The sequence below is a fragment of the Micropterus salmoides genome, unplaced genomic scaffold (genome assembly GCF_014851395.1).
Source record: "Micropterus salmoides isolate LMB-PRFRI ecotype aquatic unplaced genomic scaffold, ASM1485139v1 Ms_hic_scaffold_1, whole genome shotgun sequence".
Lineage (NCBI taxonomy): Eukaryota > Metazoa > Chordata > Actinopteri > Centrarchiformes > Centrarchidae > Micropterus > Micropterus salmoides.
Window position 1 is genome coordinate 53,964,993 of NW_024040040.1, and position 25,301 is coordinate 53,990,293.

Genomic DNA, 25,301 nt, shown 5'->3' on the forward strand with positions numbered 1-25,301 from the left:
TATTCAGAGCCTGAGGCATACACGCAGACTCTGGCTCTTACCTGCTGAGTGTGGAACCCTGTTTGCAGGTGCAGTGGTCGTGGCAGTCCTGGCTGCTGTTGCAGCGGTGATGACCATTAGAGCACTCGTCCTCAGGTGGACAGTAGAGGAAGGACCAGCTGCTGTTTCTCAGGGGGCAAACGCCCTCACTCACACCTGGGAGACAAGAATGAGGAGAGCATTTAGATTTATTAAAGAAACGCTCAGTTTCTTGAACGCATCGACTTAAAATATTTCTCACCATCGAGTCCTCCTTGCAGGCAGCGTCCAGCCCCATTGCCCCCTCGAGTAGAACACCAACCACACTGAGGCCTGGCAATGCACTGGGAGCACTGGGTGAGCTGGGAGCACTGCGGAGAGCAAGAGCCCCCCCCGGAGAGCAGGCGGCCACACTGACCCGCCTCACATCGCAGGGGCACCAAAGACGGGCTCATGCACTAGAGGGAGGGCGAGAGGTTTGCTACAGTGAATATGCTTTCACTGAATAACTGACACAAGGAAGTCTTACCTGCTGCAGAGCCAAGCTCCACACACAGCGCTGCCAGCCCCCATCAGAGCCTCTGGAGCTCAAACAAAGCCTGCATTCGCGGAGACTGTGGCAGGGTGGAGGGCACGGCAGAGGAGGAGAAGACTCCACCGACATGGGTGAGACACGGGTGAGCAGGGCGTAGCTGAAACACGTCCAGTCGTAGATGGGGTTCACACTCAGGATGCGCCAGGTCTCACCTGGAGAAATCACAACTCAACCTTTTTTTTTAGTGGAACACACCTCTGGAATCTAAAAGATTTATTTGAGCTGCACAGCCATCTCCAAAATAATACTCCATCCATACGCAGTGCTTTCCATCCTTTATGTGCTCGTGTGGTTTGGAGTGAGGTTTCTTTGTCTTACATGGACATCTTTTCTGTTTTCAGCTAAAGATTATCAACACTGTTGGCCGTACCTGTGCGTTTGAACTGGCGTGACCACATGCATTTTGCAGAAGCAGTACACTTGGGGCAGTCAGAGGCCACACAGCTGGTCTCAGTGCAGTTGCTGGACAGGAAGATCTCTCTCTGTTTGATCCGACAGTCCTGTTCAGATGCACAGCTAACAGAGCTGTTGATACAGGTCCCCACTGCACAGTTTGCGCACCACTTACACTGTAGAGCATGCTGGGAAATGAAGTAAAGAACTGAATTTAGTTGACAGACAGCAGCTGTCTCTCTTTGAGCTGTGTTAGATTAGGGCTGTGATTTGTTACCTGTGATGGACTGGAAAATGTTTTAGGGTGTCGTGCGAGGCATTCGCTGCAGGTCTTCAGTCTGTGGCACTCGTCTGCCTGGCGAGGTGCCGGCGAACAAGGAGACTGGCCAGTCAAGCAGCCCGCTCTGATGGAGAGGCAGGCATTTTATTTAGTAGCTGCATGCAGCTTCAGCCTCATTTATTTCGAGTTGCTTTCAGCCAGGCGTTACCTCTCAGCAGCGTCAGGAGAAGCACAGGTTCCCCTGCACCAGACGCAGCTGCCTGTAGTGGTGTTGCAGGCCTCTGCTGTAGGCAGCAGGGCACAGGGATCAGAGGGCACAGACAGGCTCAGGAGTCTGCCCAGCGTGACGCCATTGAAGCCTCCTGAGAGGAAGACACGGCCGCCCCAGCTCGTCACGGCGAGAGACACTGAACCATTTACTGGATCTCCTGCAGCCGAGACTGAAGGAAAGAGATGCGCAGCGGTTAAGTTATGGTAAGATATGAGTCGAGCGTAGCTGGATCAGCAGAAAGACATTAAGACAGCACCTGGCTGTATCCAGGTGTTACAGTTGACCTGGTACAGAGACACAGAGTTACTGTAGTCTTCTGCTTCTGTCCTTCCCCCGACAACGACCATGGTGTCTTTGATCAGCGCTGCAGCGTGGAAGAATCGGGACAGGGGCTGCGTAGCAAAGAGATGAAGCAGCAGGAGCAGATGTTATCTTAATGCAGTGGGCTGACAGGATGAAAGCTGAGGACAGAGGCTAGATGGGGTCGGCCTCTTACCTTGTTACCCTGTGAGGGGACCAGCACAGACCAGGTGAGGTTGGGATAGTACAGACTGTAGAGCTCGCCTGAGGGCTCCACAGCGTCCACGTGGAAGCGGTAGCCTCCAAACACATAGATGGCATCAGTCGGCTCATGGTAGACTGCTGAGTGGCCATATAAACCTGATTTAAGAAAAACTAAATGATTCTTTGTGTCCATTTTTACACATTTTTTTAATGTGGGGTGAGGCAACACATTTAAATGTTTTGTGCTCATATAAGTGGTGCATCGGGTTATTAACTGAATAAAGACTATGTCACAGCAGATAAAAACCAAAAGGCCGCAGAGACCTGTAGGGGGGGTGCCGGTGTGCGGGGCAATGGTCCAGTTTCCAAAACGAGGGCTGAACTCCAGCAGACGGTGGTTGAAGCCATTTTCTGAAGAGTAACCTCCAATCAGCAGCACAGACGAATCTCGGCGTGCTGTTAGAGTGTGGCCCGCCACCGGGGGCAGCGCTGGGCTCTGTCAGAAGCGCGAGAAATTTAAATTTGCTAGATGTTAAAAAAAATAAAAATCATATATTTAGTTTCCATAATAAATCTAATCCAAACCTTGTGTTCCCTCCAGACTAAACTGCTGAGATTGAGACTCCAGGTATCCATGGCAACGCCGTTGTGAGTGACACCACCCACCACCAACACGAAGCTGTGACTGGCTCCGCTGGCTCCAGAGCCAGAACCACGACGGGTAAGCAGTGCAGAGGCGTGGTGATAGCGAGGGCCGGGAGTCGAGCCTTCTTCCGCAGAGCTCGTCGACATTTCTGTCCAACGGCGCTCTGACACAGAATATCTAAACCAAACACAGACAGGACATGTGCCATGTACACCCATCAGCCAAAACATTATGACCGCTCTTCCATCATCTCTCCCAAACACAAAGAACACATAACATTTCTGATCACTTTCAATAATATACGTCCTGTCAGAGTAAAGAGTAAAATACATTTCTACAGCTCAAATATTTGACATTAATACTACTGAGAAAAGTGTCCGGTTGCCTCTACCTGTAGACATTTCCCAGAATACCCTCTGACAGAGAGAGCCCCCCATACATCCAGAGGTGGCCCTGTGGTCCGGACACCAGAGTGTGGCCCATCCTGTGGAGGAACCTGTGGTCCTGGTTCTGTGGAACAACGTTGCATATGAATGTGTGAACTCCATGAATTCTGCAGACGGATGCAGTTTGTGTGTTTTGTTCCGCCTCACCGCCGTCAGCTGTGAGTCCAGCAGTGTGTCCCAGACCAGGCTGTTGGAGTCCCGAGGAACCGAGCAGTCTGAGCCGGCCCAGCTGTCTGAGCACACACACACTCCCAGAGACTGAAACAAAACAACCGGTCAAAATGTGATACCGGCTGGGTAACCTACCAAAAAGATGTGATATTTTATAGCTGAAGATTGTTTTGGCAGCCCGATACTAAATGGTAGATAATTAAACACAATGACCATTCGTTATTACCAAACTCTCTCATTCCCAGATGTAAGTGTTCCTGGTCCCTAAATGGTAACTTTAAATAAAACCAAATGTAAACTTATCATAAATTGACACCAGTCTACTAGATTACAAGCTCCTCTTCCTTCTGCTACTCCACAATCCTGAGGACACATGGGGTCGCAGTAAGGTCCACCATATCCCTGAGGGCACTGACAGAGCCCCCCTTGGCACTGGGCTCCACCTGGACACACAGGTGACCCCCCTTCACCCTCGTCAGAGCTCTGGTGACACTGCCGCACCCAGAAAGAGGCACTGAAGCTTTGAGGTTTGTTTGAGGAGACGTTGGCCTCAAAGTAGACGGAGATCACACCTGGTGGTAAAAGAGAAAATACGGTGAGTGTACTGTGTATAAATGCACACAAAGGTTACGGGTACACGTGTGATGTATAAAATTGAACGTGATGGAGAATGTGCAGATCGTCCCGCAAACTGGTCTCAGTGCAGTTGCTGGACAGGAAGATCTCTCTCTGTTTGATCCGACAGTCCTGTTCAGATGCACAGCTAACAGAGCTGTTGATACAGGTCCCCTCTGGCCCATGATGATGACTGGCCAATACGTCGATTTAGATTCCCGAGAGCAAGATCTGTGTGCTGAGCTGGGTCCAGCACTACACAGACCAACCCGACAGAAGCGTGCCATGCCGGTACAAATATAAGTTGGATATAACCACTGTTTCTGGCAGCCGGCTGTTAGCAGCGGGAGCCGACAGGTGTGCGTCTGATGTGATCAACAATATATAGTGTTTACTTTTCTACCTAAAGACCTTTTGTTTGGAATTAAATAATTCTGCTAAACTCTCTAAATTTAGTTTGTAATGTTTTGTGAACAAGCTGCTTTAATCAAAACGTGCTCTAACTTTGACCTCACAAACATCTCGATTTTTCTTTCAGAGAAACTCTTTTCCCGACTTTTTTTTCACGTTGATTGGGATGTATAAAGGAAAGGCGCACAGGCTCTGCCGTACGCCTGGTTTTATACATGTGGATATTTCTGTACGTACTTAATCTTCAAATCTTTCAGTATGAAAACTGCACAGTCTTTTATACACAAGCACTTTTGACTCATACCCACTGTTAGTCCCTCAGGTTATATAATCTTCTGGGTAGTTAGTGGTTAATATTGATTAGAGGGATGTATGGTAGCCCACTAGGGTTAGGTACAATTTCAACTTTTGCAGCGTGCCTGTAATGGATGTTGAAGCAGATTTCACAGGTCTTTGTTACTGAATAAATACATGGATGGACACCTGAGGTGGCCTCCACAGTGACAGGCTGAGTCCTTGTGGTGCCACAAAACGCTCCAAGCAGGTTGTGATCTGAGCGGACAGCTCCATCGCCCAGGAAACGAGGAAGGCCATCAAACACATAGACAAAGGAGCTCTGCAAAACAAAACATAGGGAATGTACAACACAGCTAGCTAACGAGTTAACCTGCGTGTGTATAATCAGGTTTGTACTCACTTGACAATGTATGTGGGAGTCTGGGTTTAGGGTGAGGACTACAGGGGGACACTGCTGTCTGGGCAGACAAGGAGCCAGGTTCCCCGTCACAGACAGGATCCACAAGCAATGATAAACTTCTCCTTCCCCCTCGGTGCCACTTCGCCATCCCAGAGACGAGGAGAGGGGGAAGGCAGAGGAGGAGTTGGAGGAGAGCAGCAAAGAACGGCCCTGGCACTGGCGGTAGCATGTGGCCCCGTTCCTGTTGGAAAGAGAAACAAGCCGTGAGGAAGGGATCTGAAAACACAAAACTGGTTTCCATCTGTTTCAATACATTAATGGTATTCAAGTGTGCACTGCACTCAAGGTGAAGCTCTTCTTACCTGGGGTCTCCATAGTAACCAGGCAGGCAGGACTCACAGTGTGGCCCCTGAGTGTTGTGGGTGCAGTAGCAGTGGCCTGTCTGGATGTGACAGTATCCTTGCAGAGGGTCGCCATGGCCGTTACACTCACATGGCACACAGCCGCCGCCACCAGCCAGGGCTGAACCGAAGCTACCTGGACGGCAGAGCTCACAGTGGGGCCCCGAGGTCCAATCTGAGTGACGGGGGAAGCACTTTTCAACAAATGCATTTTTTAAAATTATAAATAGGCATGATTCAATATGAGTTAAACACAAAGGATGACAAACTGAGGTCTCACCCTGGCATTCGTCACAGATCCCTGGGGCAGCGATACAGGTGGAGTGGAAGTTACAGCCACAGTCCACGTCACATTCAACACCACTGAGAAGCAGAGTGTCTGACGTCCAGCCGAGGGAACATTCACACTCAAACCGGGGGCTGCCACTACACTGGCCCACACCACACTCATTGTAGCAGCTGTGGGAGGGAGGAGGGGGGGTCAAAATGTCCTTTATTCAGATTTACAAAAGCAATGCTGCTGACTAAATGGGAAAGGTGAAGAAGGTTTTTTTGTTAAGAGCGTGAAAGGATGAATTTACAGAGGAACACATTTTTAGACTCGTACGTCTGGTTGCAGTGCAGCGTGCCGTCCCCGATGTATCCTCTCTGACAGCGGCACTCGTAGGAGGAGGGAGTGTTGATGCAGATGGCGAACGGGTGGCAGTTGTGGAGACCCAGCCTGCATTCATCTACATCAGGGCAGGTGGAGTAGGCCCAGACGGCATCTTGCTCTTCTACATACAAGTGGTTCTCCATATCCAGGGGCCGAGGCGGGGCCGAGGTCTGGGGCTCAGGACTTAAAGAGCAGGACAAGGAGACGTGAAGTTGGACATCTACTGTGTTTTGGCTCTGTGGAGAATTTCTGTTTGGGTTTGCGACATTAAGTGCATGGGCAATCTGAGGTATGTGAAAGCAAAACCCAACCGTCATTGACAAACAAAAAAGCACTTCATTGGAAATAACGTAACTACTACTCAACACAAAGACTGTGACAAGTGAAATTATATTATCATAGTTTATCAAAATGCTCAGAAAAATAAATGGCTTAAGACTTAAAGAGGAGCGATACTCTAAACCCAACAAGAAGTCAGCCTCTTTGATTTTATCGGTAATTTTTGTCGATTCACAGGTTACGTACTTTAACAAACTCCTCCAAGGAAATTATTCAGATCAACTTCAAATTTTCGCAGAGCATTCTAAAGGTATTGACGATGAAAAGTTGTGCTTTCTGTGAGTTTTCGGCGATGGGCGTGTCCGTGGCATGGCGTTGAAAATCAATAACTTAACACGTGTACATGCTCACATTGGTACCAAAATCTACCTGTAAGATGACAGTCCCATCCTGAACACATCCATATGCCAAGATTCACTCAAAGTCATAGCGCCACATGCTGGCAACAGGAAAATTACATGTTTTACGCCGTGATCTACAGCTCCTAGCAGGTTGGCCATATCCCCGTTAACACTGTCTCAGAAAAGCATTAACACATTGATGATGCTATGTTGTGAAACTTAATGTAACACCGTGCCCGTGGCTTGGCGTTAAAGTTTGATGGTTTGCCATGAAACAGGAAGTTGTTGTAACTTCACTGTACATGCTCATTTGGCAGATGCTTTTATCCAAAGCAACTTACATTTGAGGAACAACATTCAAGCATCAACAGAGCATCAAATACAGATCTACAACTGACAATACATACTAGTAAGAGCTCACAGTACATATCACATCAATGGGGTAAATACCTAGGGAAGGAAGTAAGAGTTAACAAAAAGTGCAATCAATACAACATCATTGTAGGGGACAGAAGAAGAAGAAGAGCACAGGAAGTGCATGTTAGAGGTTAGGAGTTAGAGGTGTTATAAGAGCTTCTTGAAGTTAGAGAGGGACCAAATTTCACGTTTGATAAGGGTCACGCCCTGAATACATCTACAGCCAATATTCACACAATGTCATGGCGCCACCACCAATACATTTTCAGCCTGTGAGAAACTGACCCACCCACAATATTTAAAGTATACAATTACCTATATAACAAAAACCTGTGTGTAATGTAAAAAAAAGTCTGATGCTTACAGACAGCTTCCTGCATCAAGTCATTAAAGCGAACTAAGAGATATCTTACTTTGCAGCCCGTGCTTCAGCCACAGCCACACTGCAGTTATACACCAAGGGGTCATCGATTCCCGCCCAGTCTCCCCTCAAACATCTGAAAAAGGTGGAAAACATGAAATAAATACAAGAAAATCTAAATAAAAACGATGACTGGTTCAGTGTGGAAGTTTTAGTGGCATCTAGAAGCGTATGTTGCGAATTGCACCTAAAGCTCACTACACATTCACATGTTCCTACAATGGTCGCTTTTCCCGTTAATCCCAATAGCAAAACTCCACATTCATAAATATAAAAACTTTGTACCTTTTCTCCATGAGGCTGTACATTATATCAATTTAATTTCTAAATCCAACAACAAAAAGGCTGTGAAAGCTGTCAACATGTGGTCCTCTTTTAACATCTTTATATAATATAGACTAACCCCTGTCGGCTCTTGTGCTGAATAATACATGTGGTCCTCTATTTGTCCAAATTTATCTAATTTTCTTACTTCTAATAATCCAGACAACAACTACTACTACTACTACCGAAACATACTCTGTAGTGCAGTTTGTCCGTTTGGGCTACGGTAGAAACATGACGGTGCAACATGGGTCTTTCTATGTAAGAGGACCTGCAGTTATGTAGATAGAAATGTCTCATTCTAAGGTAATAAAAACATACGGTTCATTATGTAGGTCTTTATACACCACTGAGAACATAGTTATGGATATTATATTACATTTCTGTCAATAAATCATCCTAAATATGACACACTGGACCTTTACGATATCAGCAATTTGATGATAAAAAGAATTTATTAATTAGTCATTCACTACACGTACTTTCTCTGTACAGTGTACTTGTCACAGGATTGTTGTGCCCTACTTACTTTCCAGTAGTGGGATTGTTGCCACACCAGCCACACTGGAAGGTCCGCAGACAGTCTGTGCACGTGTTTAAAGCTGAACATCGCTTACACTGGGGAGCTGAATAAACACTGAAGAGTACAACAATAAAGAATAAGAATATTAGATTGTTGATCTGAGGTTCATTTCAACTCATTGAGTATATCATTTTACCATTTTACCTGCCGTACCACTCCCTGCACTCTCCATGGGGGTATTTTGTGAGGTAGGCGGTAAAATAGAAGCAGGTTTGCACCGACTCACACCATGCACACTGGCTGGAGTTAGACAGGCACTCACCACATGTCTTTCTCCTTTGCAAGACAAAAAGATGACCAGAGAGGGGAAGACAGTGAGGTTGTATCAGTAATTACCCGGGTTACAAACATACTGTAGCTTTTCATCTCACTGGTTGCAGACTTTAGGACACGCCCTTGGGTCGCGTATGGAACCATCTAGTCTTCCCCGTCGACCGCACTGGTAGTCTTTCTTGCTGGAGTTTATCTGCCACTCACAATAAGGGTCCTGCAGGTCAAAGTTAGTTATATACAAGTTATATAGTGACGTTCTGTGTTAAAACTTTTTGAGCCGTTATCTGGGATTTACCCGAGTACAAGCAGAGCAGTCTCTGTGCTCCTCACACAGGGGGCAGTGCTGGGGTCCCAACAGCAGATGGCGCTGACCTTCTATCTGGCCTTCCCTCTTGTCTCCCTCAGGGCAGGACTCGAGATCTGGGCTGTCCCGCAGCAGGCAGCGGGACAAAGATGGGCACCAGCCACAAGACTGGTCGGACAGACAGGCCAGACAGGACATGTACCCTGAGCAGACACCTGAGCAGTAAGGCTCCAAGAACAGGAACGGGATCTCCTGGAAGGAGAGCACATTGTGAGGATATGAGTTAAGTTTGTTTCTTCTGAAGGAAACTAATGGTGCAGAAAGATATAAGAAATGTGCAAGCAACACCAACTTCAGCTTGTTTTTTTTTACTTTCCCTTCAGATTAAACCTGTTTGCTTTTGTGTGCTGGTACTCACACTTCCTCCAGGCAATGTTCTGTTCCATATCAGGGCCATCTCACTGGTCTGCCCTGGGTTGGAGTTGTTAAGGTAGCCCTCAGCCTCAACAAGGTAACGGTTGCCCCTTGTCAGGTTAGAGAACAGTCTACTCCCATCTTTGCGAGCCAGCAGCTTCAACTCCTCCTCCTGCTGGGCTGGCCAACGACCCAGCACCTCCTGCTCCAGTGGTTCAGAGATTCACAGAGAATTAAAGAGAAAGAAAAAGCAGAGAAGAGTTCAATAAAAATAGCAAAAGTGGTGCCATTTAATCTGTCATTTAATTTAAAATATATATGGTAACACTATCGTTCCTCAAATGAGCATAAAATAAAATTTACTAATTAAATTTAAAATTAAATTAAACGTACATGATCACATTCAATTACAATATATGTCCACAGTCCGTTACACTATTGTGAGTGTTTTGGGGAACACTTCAGCAGCAAAACTGTCAATAGACATTCAGTCTTGCTTTCAATCCACGCAACAGCAGATATACAGAGAGGTTATTGGTGCTGTACTGATTACTTCAGTGGGGATACTTCCAATAGTCACAAAGTTATTCCACATGGGAATACAATCAAGCAATTTCAGATAAAGGTGTTTTAAAAATCAGGTTCCCTCACCAGCTGCCTGGAGTTGGGCCCTGATGCCATTCGAGCCTCAAAGTGGATCCTCTGAATGCGAGCCCACATGGAGACAGTGTCAGTGGGAGCGGGTGCAGGCTGAGGGCCCCCAAACAACGGGTGGATGAAGCCCCTCAACTGTAGGGTTACATCCATTTCTACAGCATGGCTAAGGTCAATGGTGGCGCTGCGGAGGATGAAAACCTGGCAAAGGGGCAAGGAGGACAGATGTGGAAACGCATCAACAGAAGCAGCACTCTCTACAAGCTGCTCAGGTTTGGTCAAGGTTAAGAACACAAGATAGAAATGAACAAAAAAGAGAAAACTGCAGTAATGTTGGAGGGAGGAAGGAAGTATAAGCAGAGAGGGAAGTGGTACAACTAGTCCAGTTTGTGCTTGAGATTTGGACTCCGTACCTTGTCAGGCTGGGAGTTGTTGCGGGGGTGCTGGAAGGTGAGCAGGTGCAGACCAGGTGCATAGTCCTCTGTGCGACAGGAGTGGTGGGACGTTAAAAGTCTGCGCTCCGCCCACCAACCGTAGGCCCCTGAGATCCGGTCTAAACGGCATGCACTTTGTTCTGTGAGACCGACAGACACAAAGACCACATCTGAGCCTGATGCCTGATGCCTGATGCCTGTCCATCCACCTCTGAAACACGCCCAACTAGGGCTGTACATAATGATTATTTTTCAAGCCAATTAATCAAATTTCCACGTCACTGATGTGTTGTGATAGTAATAACAATAACAGACATTAATTTGGCTACTTTACTGAAAACTTTAAATGTTTCTGACGTGGATTTATTTCAATATTGAGTTAGATTAGTTAAATAAACAGAAAAGATGACAGATGACACGCGGTGTGACGATACATTACCATGACAGCAGCGGGGCTCGCAGAGCAGCACGTCTGTCTAAAATACTCCCAAACGTTAGATGGTCAAAAGCGCTGTCTGGTAGCTGGAGCTTGTCCCTACTAACACCGGCTGCAGCGACGCTTCGACGCACGTAATGTGAGTCTATGTATTTACTCACCCCAGCCCTTCGCCCAACATGAGTCTAGTCCATAGACTGTGGTCTAGACCCTCCCATGTCCAACTCCCAACATCCATTTCAGGGGCTTATGCTGTATTTTATTTGCCTCGAAAGATGGAGCCGGGAATGAAGCCACACCCGAGTTCAGCGCGTTCCAGTACAACTAAAGTCGAAAACCCAAGATGGACGCCATTCTTAGCAATACCAGCTGACAACAATGCATTACACTTTATTTTGCACATATAAATATGATAGCCACATGTCCGCATATATAAGTTGGACAGGACTGTCTGTACGGCTATAAACAGTGTATCACTACAGCTTTCACTACTGTTGATGCCCGACACAGCCATCTTGGATTTTGAGGTTGGGCTCTCCTGACTTTCCAAGTCAGAAATCCAACTTAAGCGAACTCAGAAATCCTGACTTCCCATGTCAACTGGAAGGCAGCATTAGCCCTTCTCTTCTGCTCTCCTTCCTCCCTCCCTGGGTCTCACCTGACACTGGTAGGCAGGACGCTTTGTGAACACACCAGACAAATTTCCCAGGGCCCCCAAAAGCCGGGGTGTCACTGAACATCAGACAGGACTGGCAATCAGGCAGGAGGCGAACCAAGCCCAGGCAACTATTACTGCCACACTGTGAACACAAAACAGGGGCTACCGAACGTTAATCCTGACAGATATTCATACAGACACATCAAAGTCAAACAAATATTTGGGTGGGAAAGGATATAACAACCACACTGCTGTGCTGGAGGAAGTGTTACCGGATGAGTGTACTTGTACTCTCGACAGCGGCCTTCACACCAGCTGCAGTCCAGGTTCTTCATGCACATGGTTTCATTTAGCGCCTCAGCACAAAGAGTGTCCTGATGAGGCAATGCACAAATACGCACACACACACACACACACACACACACACACACACACACACACACACACACACACACACACACACACACACACACACACACAGACAGACAGACACACATACGCGCACAGACAGACAGACAGACAGACGCACACACACACACACACACACACACACAGACAGACAGACAGACACAGACAGACACACAGGTATTTCCCAAAAATTTAGTCGTCCCTAGTTGCTCTTAGTCGTCCCAGTGAAATTACTTCCTGTTTACATGTTTTCTGACATTTTACTCACCCTGTCACCTTGATTTCTACTGACGAACAAGGGAACTTTGTAAGCCACCAGGTCTCCACGGGCAACCCCACTGTAACCCCCAGCAACCAGCAGCACTTGTCTCTCCATCGCAGCAGCAACATGTGAGTAACGCCCCCACACAGCGTCCCCATCTAAGAAAAAATTTAATATTTGTGGGCACTATAACAACCATTAATAAACTAGTTCAGGGTTCCCTCTCTTTTCTAGAAAGACTTTGATCTATCTAGATATCACATCACAACAATATGTCCCTGTGGAAGTGGATTTTAAAGATGTGCAGTGTCTGGCTATAACGTCTCTATGAAATCATCTATTAGATGTGTAGAAATTAGGACACATTGATCTAGCCTTGTTTAATGCTTTAATGTTTTAATATTGTATATTTTTATTTCTATAAACTTAATAATAACTACCACAGTCAGCGGCCAGCAGTGACGAATATTTACCTCCGGAGGATAATGCAACTTATAATATTAAAAGTTTCGGTCACGTTTATCGGCTTTGGCTGTGCAGCAACACATGTCTACTTAAGACCAGGGGATAGTTGATACAGGTGTGGCCCATGGCCAGGTGCTCTTTGTGGAAACATGGCATGTCAGCATGGTTTTGATCATATTAAGCTTTAGTTTAGTTTCACAAATCAGAGCTATCTCCTGTCACTACCGGTGTTCCCCAGGGCTCTGTTCTGGGCCCCCTCCAGTTCATCATCTATCTGCTTCCTCTTGGCCGTAATTTAATATCCATTTCTACTGCTATGCGGATGACACCCAACTCTACCTGGTCACCAAACCTACCACATCTCTCCCACCCACCTCCCTCTCTGATTGCCTAGCAGAAATCAAATCCTAGTTCTCCTGCAACTTCCTCAAACTTAACAGTGACAAAACCGAGGTTTTTCTCTTACCATTGACAACTCTACAGTTTCCCCCTCCCCTCAGGTCATGGATCTGGGTGTGATCCTCGACAGCACACTTTAATTTCAAGCTCACATTAATAATGTCACTCTGTCTGCATACTTCCACCGTCTCTCTCACGCACTAGTACAGCCATTATCATTTACACGCTGGTCACATCCCTCATTGATTTTTGTAATTCTCTTCTCGTTCGTCTTCCTCTCAAATTCATACATAAACTTGAACTGGTTCAGAACTCTGCTGCCCGAATCATCACCAGAACCCCTTCTATTAATCATTTTACTTGTGTCCTTCAGCAGATTGTTTGGCTCCCAGTTAAATACCACATTGATTTCAAGACTCTGCTTCTGACCTTCAGCCCCTCGTCTCTGGAACTCTCTTCCACCAGACATCCGCAACATTGACCCATTTTTAAATCCCGCCTGAAACACATCTTTTTAAACTGGCATATCCCACGTGATCACTATTTATCAGGTCACAGCAATCTTTGTTTCTAGTTGTTATGTACCCTGATTTTATGCATTGTAATTATAGTTATTAATCTTATAGATTTATTACTGTACTGTTTTATTATGTTTTGTGAGGTGACCTTGAGTGTTCAGAAAGGCGCCTATAAATAAAATGTATTATCATTATTTTGTTGTTTAGTTGTTTTAATGTTTGTATTCAGAATAAATAGAATGAAATATCCAAACTTAAATTTGTTGTGAACAAACAGTGTGGATTTGTGCATTTTATACCAAATAAGTTTGGACTACTCCAAATTCTTTCTCTCTCCATGAGAAAAGGAGGAGGGGTTTTGGATTATTAACCCTCTAGAGATAGCCGAAGCGACTCCAAGGAAGAGGTGAAAGGTTTCTCTCCCTAAGTGCTGTTTCTGGGCAGTCTGATCGTAAAACTTGCCACCTCTGATACCGCAGCCAGATAACGCGGTGCCTGACTGTTAAAATGACACTCACCAGAGACTAGCATCTCCTGAACTCTTCACTTCGTAAGAGAGAGCAAGAAACCCTAAACTGCCCCCCCCCCCACACGTAACCATGGCAACTGACCTTCCTCTTTGTTTGATTACCTCACATCAAAGGGTTTTCTCCTTTTCACAACCAGATGCAAATTTGAGGAACTCCAGGACATCCAGGGACAGCCCTAAATTCCTTTATTCATTTTATTTGTAACCAATGCTTTGTTCACAACACTTCATGACCCTTCCTTTAGAAATGATGATAGAAATTGTCATCCTATACTACTCGAGCAATTTTCCAGCTCAAATTTAAGGTTAAAAATAACTAAATTGACTAAATTTCCCAGCTCCTGAGCAAAGATTGTTTTAGGGTTAAGCAGAGCTATCCTCATGTAACCCCAGCTCCCCCAAGTGGACAAAATAAGTATTACATGCCATTCTGAAATGCTAGCCCGGCTGGGAGAAGCGACACGCAGTAAGACCAAAACCCTGCAGTCTGGTCAGTGATGTCCCATAGTTGTTAATAGATTATCTTTAACTCTTAAAACTCATAGCTTGCGTTCATTAGCTGCCCGTATGAGTCACATGCTCCCCACAATAGAACCTTCTCATTGTTTAGCCATTTTTTATTTCTTTGATGTATTTAACCGCATTTTTATATCACCTTAATTAGTTAATAAATCTCACTGTAACCAAAGAAATGTCTCCAAGTCCCTGCCAAGAGAATTTACCCCTTCGATATGAGATTGACTGACTGATTTAAGATAATTGAGCGATTGTTAACTAACTGATCACTGGTGAATAATGTTAGTTATTAACCATACTCAGAGGTCCGGAGACTCTGGTCGAATTGGATCTCCGGTGGTGCCCCGCGAAACGAGAAGCTTTGTGAATTAATATTTTCTGAATATTAAAATTCATAATTTGGTATTAATTCTCATAAATGTGTTAAAAAAAAATCGTGGTCATGCTACAAATTCAAACTATTGAAAGTTTATTCTTTTCCCCTATTTAATTTTTTCATGACAAGGAAACAGCACACCGGCAACAGGCGTACTGAAACAACCAAACGGTGCACCAACAAATGTCATCCGACCTGTGCTACCATGTGACGTGAATCGGGGATGTGTTCACAACGCTGCCGTAACATAACCGAGCAACATAATGTTAAAATAATATTCCAGGACAACACAAGAATACAACTTTACTTTTCCAAGTGTTTTCCATGACTTGAAATTTGGTCAACTGTTTTCCAGGTTTTCCAAGAACCGGGGAACCCTGTAGTTGTACATGAATACTGCATGTGTGTGACAGAAGACACAGTCTATAGGAACTCACTAGGTGACCATCTCTCCCCCGCAGAGACCCATTGGTAACAGCTGAGATGGTAAAAGAAGATCTCCTCGTCGTAGCACTTCCCCTGTTGGTGACCAAGTACAGTCCCCCCTTGGAGAGAAAGGCAGGAAGAAAATAAACATACACTGGACTGAACTGATTAAAGTGGACATGTTCATTTTTCTGGAGGCTCACCGTAGACCACCATGTAGTTTCCAATGACAGTGGCTGAGTGGAAAGCTCTCTGTCTGGGGCCTGTTGCTGGGGAACTGAGCGAAGTCCAAAACCGCCAGTCCACGTGGAACACATCGATGTTGTTCACTTTCATACTAAACCTATAAAGGAATATCAACAAGTGTTCTTGAAATATCTATAAAAGATGCTTCTTACTTTCTTATTTACTCTTAATATCAAAAGGTTAGTTGGGTAACCACTTGTTTTATTATTTTAAATGATTTCTATGTCTGCTATTCTGATCTTTAGCTTTATTTAAGTACAGGAATCACATTTATTCTGATCTAAGCCTAGTTCACAGTATAGCCTACGAGAGTCAGGGGGTGACTGGCGATCAATCAGCGAGCGATTGGTACTCACCAATCTGCAGTCAAAGAGCACATCTAGCATGCTAAATATCTAGAAGAGTTGGCAACTCGGCATCCACATTCAGCCAATGAGAGCAGGCAGCTACTTTTTATTCACCGCCATTTTCCTTTTTTGTGTTTTATTATATATACACAATGACTGTGTCTGAAATCACCGCTCATTCACAACCGCCTATGTAGGGAGTTGTATGTAGAGGACTATATTGTGAGCTCACACACATAATGAAAACAACACTGTCGGACACTACTCCGATCACTATTTTGGCGCCGTACTTCATTGCCGTCGGACAATCGATTGGTGGACTGTTTTTTCAGTGCAATGCATGATGGTATATAGGGCTTGGAAAGTGACCATCGGTTGTACACTACTTTTCAAAATGCATACTGGGATACATTGAGTGGACTATATAAGGTATATTAATCTCACTATACATGCAGAGAGCACTACAAAATGTCGAGCTCACTATATAATCCACTATATAGTGAGTAGTGGGTGATTTCAGACACAGCCTATATAAAATAAACAACTCCTGTTTTGCACATGGTTTCGGGTCATTTCCCGTAATTCTTCTCGCGTGTGTTTTCTTGACAAAACGTGGAGACCAGCCGTTCTCAGCTCATGTAGTGTGAACGCAACGGCGACTTCAAGACTCCCGTTACAAGACATAAAGTCGTGTAGTCTGCACTAGGCATAGAGGGACAGATAGTTTATAATTCACTGTGAAGGAATGGACAGAAAAATGTTGTTTGCATCACAAAATGTTGATGCGTCCATATTTTCTCATGCTTTTCCAACTGGCTGTGTGTGTATTTCTGTTTCCAATTTGGTCATGCATGAGTGGGTGTGTGCCTGGTAGTGGTAGGCCTGTGGCCTCCGTAGACCAGCAGGGTCCTGGATGGGCTGTAGAACACCATGGAGTGGCCAGCAGTGGCCGGGGGCTTTCCAGCAGTGGGCTGAACAGTCTCCCACCCTCCAGAGCTATTCAGGCCAAACCGGTACAGAGAAGATGAAAAGAGATCCTCCTCAGTGCGACCTGGGAAATAAGGCGAGATGCTGCTTAACCTGTGCCCATCCAGACACAGACTGCAAACTGACGATATAATGTGAAGCCTACCTCCAAACACATAGAGATAACTATCTACTACAGCTGCAGCGTGATTGGCCAGTTTAGGAGCACTCTGTGAATTTGAAAAGCCAAGCTGCTGCCAGTCGTCGTGGAGTGGCCGATACATCCAGACGTCACTGGCCAGGGAGCCATTGGCTAGTTCTCCTCCAAAGATCACCATATTACCCATCCACTCCACAGCTGTGTGGGAATGACGAGCCACCTGACGACGTAAGAGAGCCGAACAGTGCAGGAAGGAAGTGAAAGAAAGGGAAATGTAATTAAACAAATCTGACTAGGAGAAATTAGATAACAGGAGACCATACACCACAGACATCCTGCTTAGAAGGTCTCTCCAGCCCTGTGACCTATGCTGTAGATTAGACCTTTTTGATATTTCATCTTTCTCTATTTCTTGATGGACAATTTTGAGTAGGTTTGGAGAAAGACATTTTTGTTACCAGTTAGCATAGCATGCGCAGCAGCTAATTGCTTTTTACATAGAGGAGTTACTCACATTAGATTTGTTCAACTTTAAATAAAAACAGATTGTACGTTCTTTAATAGAAAGACAGTTCCTGTAAGACTCTTCTCTGAATGGCGACTGCTTCAGCCTATCATCTAAAGGTATGATTCCCCCTGGGATAGGTGGACCATTTGATACTAAATTGTAAAATACGGCTTAAGATGGAGACCTCTTCTATTATCTGATAAATGTTTGAGCAGCCTTCGATGGACTGGCGATCTGTCCAGGGTGTACCCCGCCTTTCGCCCGATGCAAGCTGGGATAGGCTCCAGGCCCCCCTGTACGCAGGATAAGTGGTTGACGATGGATGGATGGATGTTTGAGCAGCTATAAATAAATAAGATAAAATAAAAATGTACGGTATTCAACGACGAGAGACAGCTAATGTTTTTCCGAAATAAGGTCCCACGGTGGTCCATGGGAAGGGGCCTTAGGTTCTCTATTCATATCTGAATTTACAAATGATCTACGGTTCAGCGGTGGAAACCAATTTTGTGGGACAGTTTAGTTTAAATGTTTTTCACAAAACTCACTTTATATGCAACAACTAATCCACAAACTACTTACAGGAGAGTGACCATGAGACCTGCTTTCCCATTGGTTGGATGTGAAGTTATATATGATCAAGTCACCAAGAGCTCTGTTCAGGTCAAACCCTAGAGGGAAAAGAAGAAAACCCAAATACACAGATGTCATTAATCACCAGAACCACTGTCAGATATCAGAGAAGAGTAAAAGTTAAACCCTTAAAAGCTATTTCTAACTAAACAGTGTGCAAGTTTAAGTTATAGTTTAATAAATGTTTTGGGTGGGGGGGGGGTGTTCGCAAATATTAAAACAACTCTCACCGCCAAACAAGTACATGGCTCCAGTGGAGGACAGGTATACGCCAGCAGAAGCCGTCCTGGGAGGCGTGTAGGGGTTTTCACCGCTCACACGCCACCACTGCCCTGCACCACTGTCGCTATGGAAACCAAGCTGGCAGCTGTGACCCAGGAAGCCTGGGTTACACAGACAGCGCTCTCCTTTCTGAGGCAAAACATGGAGAAGAAGACCAAGAAGCAACGCTTCATAAACTGCACAACTGCCATAATAAGAGCTTATTCAGTGAAGGGTGAGTGACTCTTCCTGTGTGCGAGTTGTTGCAGCAGGACGCAGGTGGAAAGGAGGGAGAGGAGTTTGCTGTGCACATAGAAGAGCTGCCAGCAAGACATTTTGACCAAAGGAATACGCTGATTCAGCTGCACAAATTCAAAACTTTTGTACCTACGAGCCATTTCAGCCTCAACATATGTGTAAACAGGGCCCAGGATTAGACTCCACTCTTACCGTGTCACACTGGCCATTCACAGAACAAGCCTGGGAGCACAGAGAGGTTGTACAAGCTGGCCCACCCCAACCCTGATCGCAGTCACACTTTAATGTAGAGGAGTCACAGCGGCCATGACCGCCACAGGCTCCAGGGCACAAAGAGAAGGTGTAGGTTGCATTGAAGCCTCGCAGGTTGTAATTAGCATCACTGAAGAGATGAAGCAGCATCTGGACCAAGGAAATCAAATCACAGACACAAAGTTAAGATTTGCCACAGAGCTTCTTTCAGGTCCGGTCTTCATTGGTTACCTTGCCGGACTTGGCTTCAACAGGTTGAGGCTGAGTGTTGCCACTCAGACTGGCAAGGAGAGGGCTCTGGTAGGAGTCTCCATCATAGACGAACAGGTAGTCGTAGGCACACTCTGTGTCCATGAAGGTGAAATTTCAGACGATGCGGTTGCCTGGAGCTGGAAGATATAAAAATGGTGGGAGTGAGAGTACCTGTCAGTCTGCGAGTTACTTGGTCATCTGCAATTTTCCTGCACACAAGGCAACATCTGAGCACATTATACCTTCGATAAGCCACTCGCAGTTCCCATTGACAGGGTAGTATCCTGGGCCATCTGTGACGTAGCCTGGCGGTCCCCTCAACACTCGCCTGTGGCCTCTGCAGTCCCCTGCCCGGCACAAAGGCGCCTCAGCCGACAGCAGAACCACCAGGGTGAAGCAGACAAAGATGGGGGAGGCCATCGCTGGGAGAAAAAAGGTGAACGAATCGCTTGGTGTTTGTCCTACTATGCGCTATAAAAATGCAGCAGCATCGTGCAGCAAATGTGGACCAACCTCCTCAATGTCAGCACTTGATCTTGCTCACAAGACAAAGGAACCGTGTCTGCAGGACATACAGGATTACTTCTATTTAAATCCACAAGTCGTACTACTTGGTGTGGCCTCTGCAGTCGCCTTCATGTTCACATATCACTGAAGACTGAAAAATATGGCCAAAAATGTTATCCCGATAAAAAGTTTAATATCTTTTGATATCGATAATTATCACGATAAGTAACAAATCTTTATTTTTTTCGAGTTTAAAGGCTGATTTTTGCTCCTGAGTGAAAATGAAAGAAACCTGAACGTTAATTGTGGTTTAAACTTCTCTTTATGGTCAGAACAAACACTTGATGCCAAACAGTGGATCACTTCACAAATCTGAGGCACATCATAAAAAACAATGTTGATAAAATCTTTGTCAACAGATATGCACGAGTAAAATGAAGTAAAAGCTTTTTTCAGTCCTTTTTCCTCAACCAAACAAACATCTTGATAAAACTTAAGTCCTAATTGGTGTCTGTTTCAAGTGAATAAACTCTTTCACATTGCAAAAGTAAACACATGCAGGTAAACTCCGAGGAAGCCGGTGGAAAAATACTAACTCTGATGGAGCTAACACTGAGGAGGCTTTCACACCGTGAAAAAACTATAAAGGACTTTACATGACATCCTTGCGTCCTGTCGTCATCCTCTCTGTGGGCTGCGTCTCCCTGTACTTGACATTGATTGGTTTATTAAACAGTTCAGCGGGTGTCTTTGACAAGAATGAATGAATAAAAAATGTACATATGCATATTTGCCACCAATATATTGTTATTATTATAGCATTACTGCAGCACCAACTGTACTGAAGACTAACTTTGTCGCAACGTCCTCGTTGTGCGAACATAATAAGGTCGTCGACAGGAGGAGGAGACCCCAAGCGATCCTTCTGCACCTCCGTTTGAGCAGAGACCTGAGAGATGTGTGGCAGTGAGCTTCTGCAGCGGCCGTCTGTTTGAAAAGATGAGCTGTCACGGGAGATTTATTTGTGTCCTAATTTCAATGCATGTCTCCGTGCATATGTTTGTTTCCGATTTATACAGCAAACGCCGAACTTCCTGTAAATAGTCCGAACCATCCAAAAAAATGCTCTCACACCAGAAATGAACCGAACCATGGCTCAGTTTGATCCGGACCGAGACTACCTCTTTTCATCGGACCAAATTCCGTCTGTTACTGGGGAGGTCACACCTGCAATTTTGAAAAAAACTGAAAAGTCCGAAAGTCCGGACCAAACCAGGTAGGTGTGAAAGCCCCCTTAGTTAGTCTCATGTAAATTAACTTCACAGTAACGATACCAAAGTGCACCAATCTCACTGTCACACTGAGGTTATCACACATGCGGCATTATAACGTTACATATATACAGTCTATGCATTAGTTTGATAATCATTCTTATCCTTTTAGATAAAAGCATCAGCAGCCAGCTCTCTCAGCAGGCTGTCACAACAGAAAGGAAACGTTACTAAGCTAGTTAACCGAAAAACTTATTCCAATAATCAACATTATTTTGCACATTTGCATGACCGTAAACTCACCAGTTCCCGGAGCGTTTGAATCCACTGCGCCGCAAAGTGAGCCGCGCTTGAATCTGGAGTGCACACGTATTCCAGCCTTTATGGTAAATGCAGGGAAACAAACCCAGCAGAGAAGCTGAGACTTTATTCTTCTCTCTGTTGCAGCACGAGGGTCTTACCTGGAGACAGGCTGGGAATCTAATGAGCCTTCTTGTACGTGATTCGATCATCACGTACGATTAACTTATCAAAGTGGAGGATACACATGTGACGTCTTTTCAAAATAAGGTCTTGGCTCACTCAATTATAGAAAGGAAAAGCAGCAAATCTTCATGAGCAGGGACGTGCACAGACATTTTGGTGGGCAGAGACTCAAATGAAAAAAAGGGCTTTTTTTTAACCAAGACAAATACACTGCTCAAAAAAATAAAGGGAACACTTAAACAACACAATGTAACTCCAAGTCAATCACACTCCTGTGAAATCAAACTGTCCACTTAGGACAATCAATTTCACATGCTGTTGTGCAAATGGAGGTGGAAATTATAGGCAATTAGCAAGACGCCCCCAATAAAGGAGCGGTTCTGCAGGTGGTGACCACAGACCACTTCTCAGTTCCTATGCTTCCTGGCTGATGTTTTGGTCACTTTTGAATGCTGGCGGTGCTTTCACTCTAGTGGTAGCATGAGACGGAGTCTACAACCCACACAAGTGTCTCAGGTAGTGCAGCTCATCCAGGATGGCACATCAATGCGAGCTGTGGCAAGAAGGTTTGCTGTGTCTGTCAGCGTAGTGTCCAGAGCATGGAGGCGCTACCAGGAGACAGGCCAGTACATCAGGAGACGTGTAGGAGGCCGTAGGAGGGCAACAACCCAGCAGCAGGACCGCTACCTCCGCCTTTGTACAAGGAGGAGCAGGAGGAGCACTGCCAGAGCCCTGCAAAATGACCTCCAGCAGGCCACAAATGTGCATGTGTCTGCTCAAACGGTCAGAAACAGACTCCATGAGGGTGGTATGAGGGCCCGACGTCCACAGGTGGGGGTTGTGCTTACAGCCCAACACCGTGCAGGATGTTTGTGCATTTACCAGAGAACACCAAGATTGGCAAATTCGCAACTGGCGCCCTGTGCTCTTCACAGATGAAAGCAGGTTCACACTGAGCAGGTGTGACAGACGTGACAGAGTCTGGAGACGCCGTGGAGAACGTTCTGCTGCCTGCAACATCCTCCAGCGTGACCGCTTTGGCGGTGGGTCAGTAATGGTGTGGGGTGGCGTTTCTTTGGGGGGCCGCACAGCCCTCCATGTGCTCGCCAGAGGTAGCCTGACTGCCATTAGGTACCGAGATGAGATCCTCAGACCCCTTGTGAGACCATATGCTGGTGCGGTTGGCCCTGGGTTCCTCCTGATGCAAGACAATGCTAGACCTCATGTGGCTGGAGTGTGTCAGCAGTTCCTGTAAGAGGAAGGCATTGATGCTATGGACCGGCCCGCCCGTTCCCCAGACCTGAATCCAACTGAGCACATCTGGGACATCATGTCTCGCTCCATCCACCAACGCCACGTTGCACCACAGACTGTCCAGGAGTTGGCGGATGCTTTAGTCCAGGTCAGGGAGGAGATCCCTCAGGAGACCATCCGCCACCTCACCAGGAGCCCAGGCGTTGTAGGGAGGTCATACAGGCACGTGGAGGTCACACACACTACTGAGCCTCATTCTGACTTGTTTTAAGGACATTACATCAAAGCTGGATCGGCCTGTAGTTTGGTTTTCCACTTTGATTTTGAGTGTGACTCCAAATCCAGACCTCCATGGGTTGATAAATTTGATTTCCATTAATCATTTTTGTGTGATTTTGTTGTCAGCACATTCAACTATGTAAAGAAAGGAGTATTTAATGAGATTATTTCATTCATTCAGATCTAGGATGTGTTATTTTAGTGTTCCCTTTATTTTTTGAGCAGTGTATATTAACTCAACAACATTTTTACTTTTCTACAAAATAATCAGTTCACACAGAGACCACGGTCTTCTTTAGTATTCACTAGGTTTATCACAGGAGCAGCAACAGCAAAGCAAACTATGCCACAATGTGCATGTTTTCTATGCTACTGGTTTCAAGTATATATTTATGACTTAGTTTCATTAATAATTTGTATATTTTTCACAAGGCAATAAATCGTTTCAACTCTTTTGGTGTTATTGGAATACATAACACTTCACATAAATCTTCACACTAAACTGCATCGGGCTGCAGGAATAATTAAAATAAATGTTATTTAAATACTTTTACTTTTTGTTTCACAAGCAAGATGCCAAATGAGTAAAGAACCTTCAGCTTCACACAGCCAAGCAACAGAATACTGAATTACCTGAATACATTAATGTATTGATCAAATACTTTATTATTGCTATTTTATTACATTTACCATGCGCACACTCACACACACACAATTAATGATGGTGACACTTTTATCATGGAGTGGTCAATTTTGAGACTTTGGTCTATTTTGCTTCCATGTCTTCTTTTACTCTAATGGAAATAAAACTTCAAGAATAAAAATTTAGATGGTGTTGGTTTTAAGCCTACTAACCTCTGTCTATTTGCATCTGTAGATTTATTCTATATTACCCAAAACAAGCTAATCTGCATATTTACAAAGCACATTTCAGAGGAAAATAGCCAACTCTTGATGTAAGTCATTAACTGGGGAAGTTAGTTAACGCCTAATTTGCATATCAACGTTATTAGACACAAATGTTACTGTGTTCACCTGCAGTGTCTCCATCAGTACATTATGTTGTAAGGCCATGAGATACTGCCTTAACTAAACTTCAGCTAACTTATTACACTAGCTCAGCTCTTGAGTTATGCGTTACCAAGACACCAAGAGGCCTATTTAGTCTTTTGTTCATCACCACTCACCTCCACACAAGCCAAGAAAAACCCTGCTGGGAGAGAAGCTGGAGGGGGAGTCTTGATGTCTATGTGTGCGCGTGCCTGATCCTGATGATCCTGTCGGCTCGTCAGGAGATTTAAATATGAACTTATGCTGTAAATGCGCACGGCGTCTCTCTTCATGGGGAGACGCTTCACCCTGTTTCACCCACCCTGAAATTCACTAAACCTATTTATTTAAACTCTGCTTGCAAACAGCGCTGCTCTCAGTTAATGCGCGCAAACAATCTTGTCATGTGCTTCATGTATTTCCCAGGTCTGGACACTGACCATCGATGGTGAAACAGTTTTTTAAAATTTACAAATTCTATGAGAACTACTTGCACAACATGAAAACATGAAATGCAATGTAAATATAGAAGAAACAGATCTGCCTTGTTCAACAAAACTAACTTAGGCTAAAAAAAACAAGCTACTGATTTCTGCTTTATATTCGATAATATTTTTATATTCTGATTTGTCATCAGCCACGTGCATTTTGTTTCCCTTCATACAAATAAAGACATTTCCACCATAAATTGGTGCAGAAAATGTCTCCAGAATGCAGGAAATTAAGAGTTTAATGCTCAAAAGATTCTGTGGGGGGGGGGGGGTAGACTATAGACTAAATATAATTACGGAGGTCCGGACCTCGGTGACCTCATAGCTGGTCACGGCCATGCCTTTTTAAAGTAGTAGCCTACTGCCATAGTGATCAGTGGCTGTGATGCTGCTAGGTGGTGTATTAGAGGCCGCTACCTGTTTGTACGTGCGTGCATCAGCTGGGCGGCCGTGGTGGAGTATACAGTGGCCGAGGATACG

At 45.1% G+C, this 25,301-nt stretch overlaps 1 protein-coding gene across 1 annotated transcript in view; it reads right to left on the reverse strand.

The window, feature by feature from the left end:
• Positions 1-25,301, reverse strand: part of LOC119886182 (multiple epidermal growth factor-like domains protein 8) — a 31,063-nt gene that overhangs the window by 3,666 nt on the left and 2,096 nt on the right. The window contains 38 exon segments of the mRNA XM_038696787.1: positions 42-195; positions 281-476; positions 548-765; positions 984-1,194; positions 1,284-1,410; positions 1,495-1,726; positions 1,814-1,949; positions 2,054-2,217; positions 2,386-2,557; positions 2,647-2,884; positions 3,099-3,217; positions 3,301-3,411; positions 3,649-3,896; positions 4,834-4,966; positions 5,048-5,288; positions 5,410-5,623; positions 5,729-5,907; positions 6,056-6,286; positions 7,614-7,697; positions 8,475-8,582; positions 8,673-8,804; positions 8,900-9,015; positions 9,097-9,357; positions 9,524-9,721; positions 10,171-10,374; positions 10,587-10,747; positions 11,702-11,843; positions 11,974-12,075; positions 12,378-12,529; positions 15,612-15,719; positions 15,804-15,943; positions 17,061-17,244; positions 17,326-17,539; positions 18,410-18,498; positions 18,691-18,871; positions 19,172-19,381; positions 19,463-19,620; positions 19,726-19,954. Coding sequence (XP_038552715.1) covers positions 42-195; positions 281-476; positions 548-765; positions 984-1,194; positions 1,284-1,410; positions 1,495-1,726; positions 1,814-1,949; positions 2,054-2,217; positions 2,386-2,557; positions 2,647-2,884; positions 3,099-3,217; positions 3,301-3,411; positions 3,649-3,896; positions 4,834-4,966; positions 5,048-5,288; positions 5,410-5,623; positions 5,729-5,907; positions 6,056-6,286; positions 7,614-7,697; positions 8,475-8,582; positions 8,673-8,804; positions 8,900-9,015; positions 9,097-9,357; positions 9,524-9,721; positions 10,171-10,374; positions 10,587-10,747; positions 11,702-11,843; positions 11,974-12,075; positions 12,378-12,529; positions 15,612-15,719; positions 15,804-15,943; positions 17,061-17,244; positions 17,326-17,539; positions 18,410-18,498; positions 18,691-18,871; positions 19,172-19,381; positions 19,463-19,620; positions 19,726-19,954 — 6,497 coding nt within the window.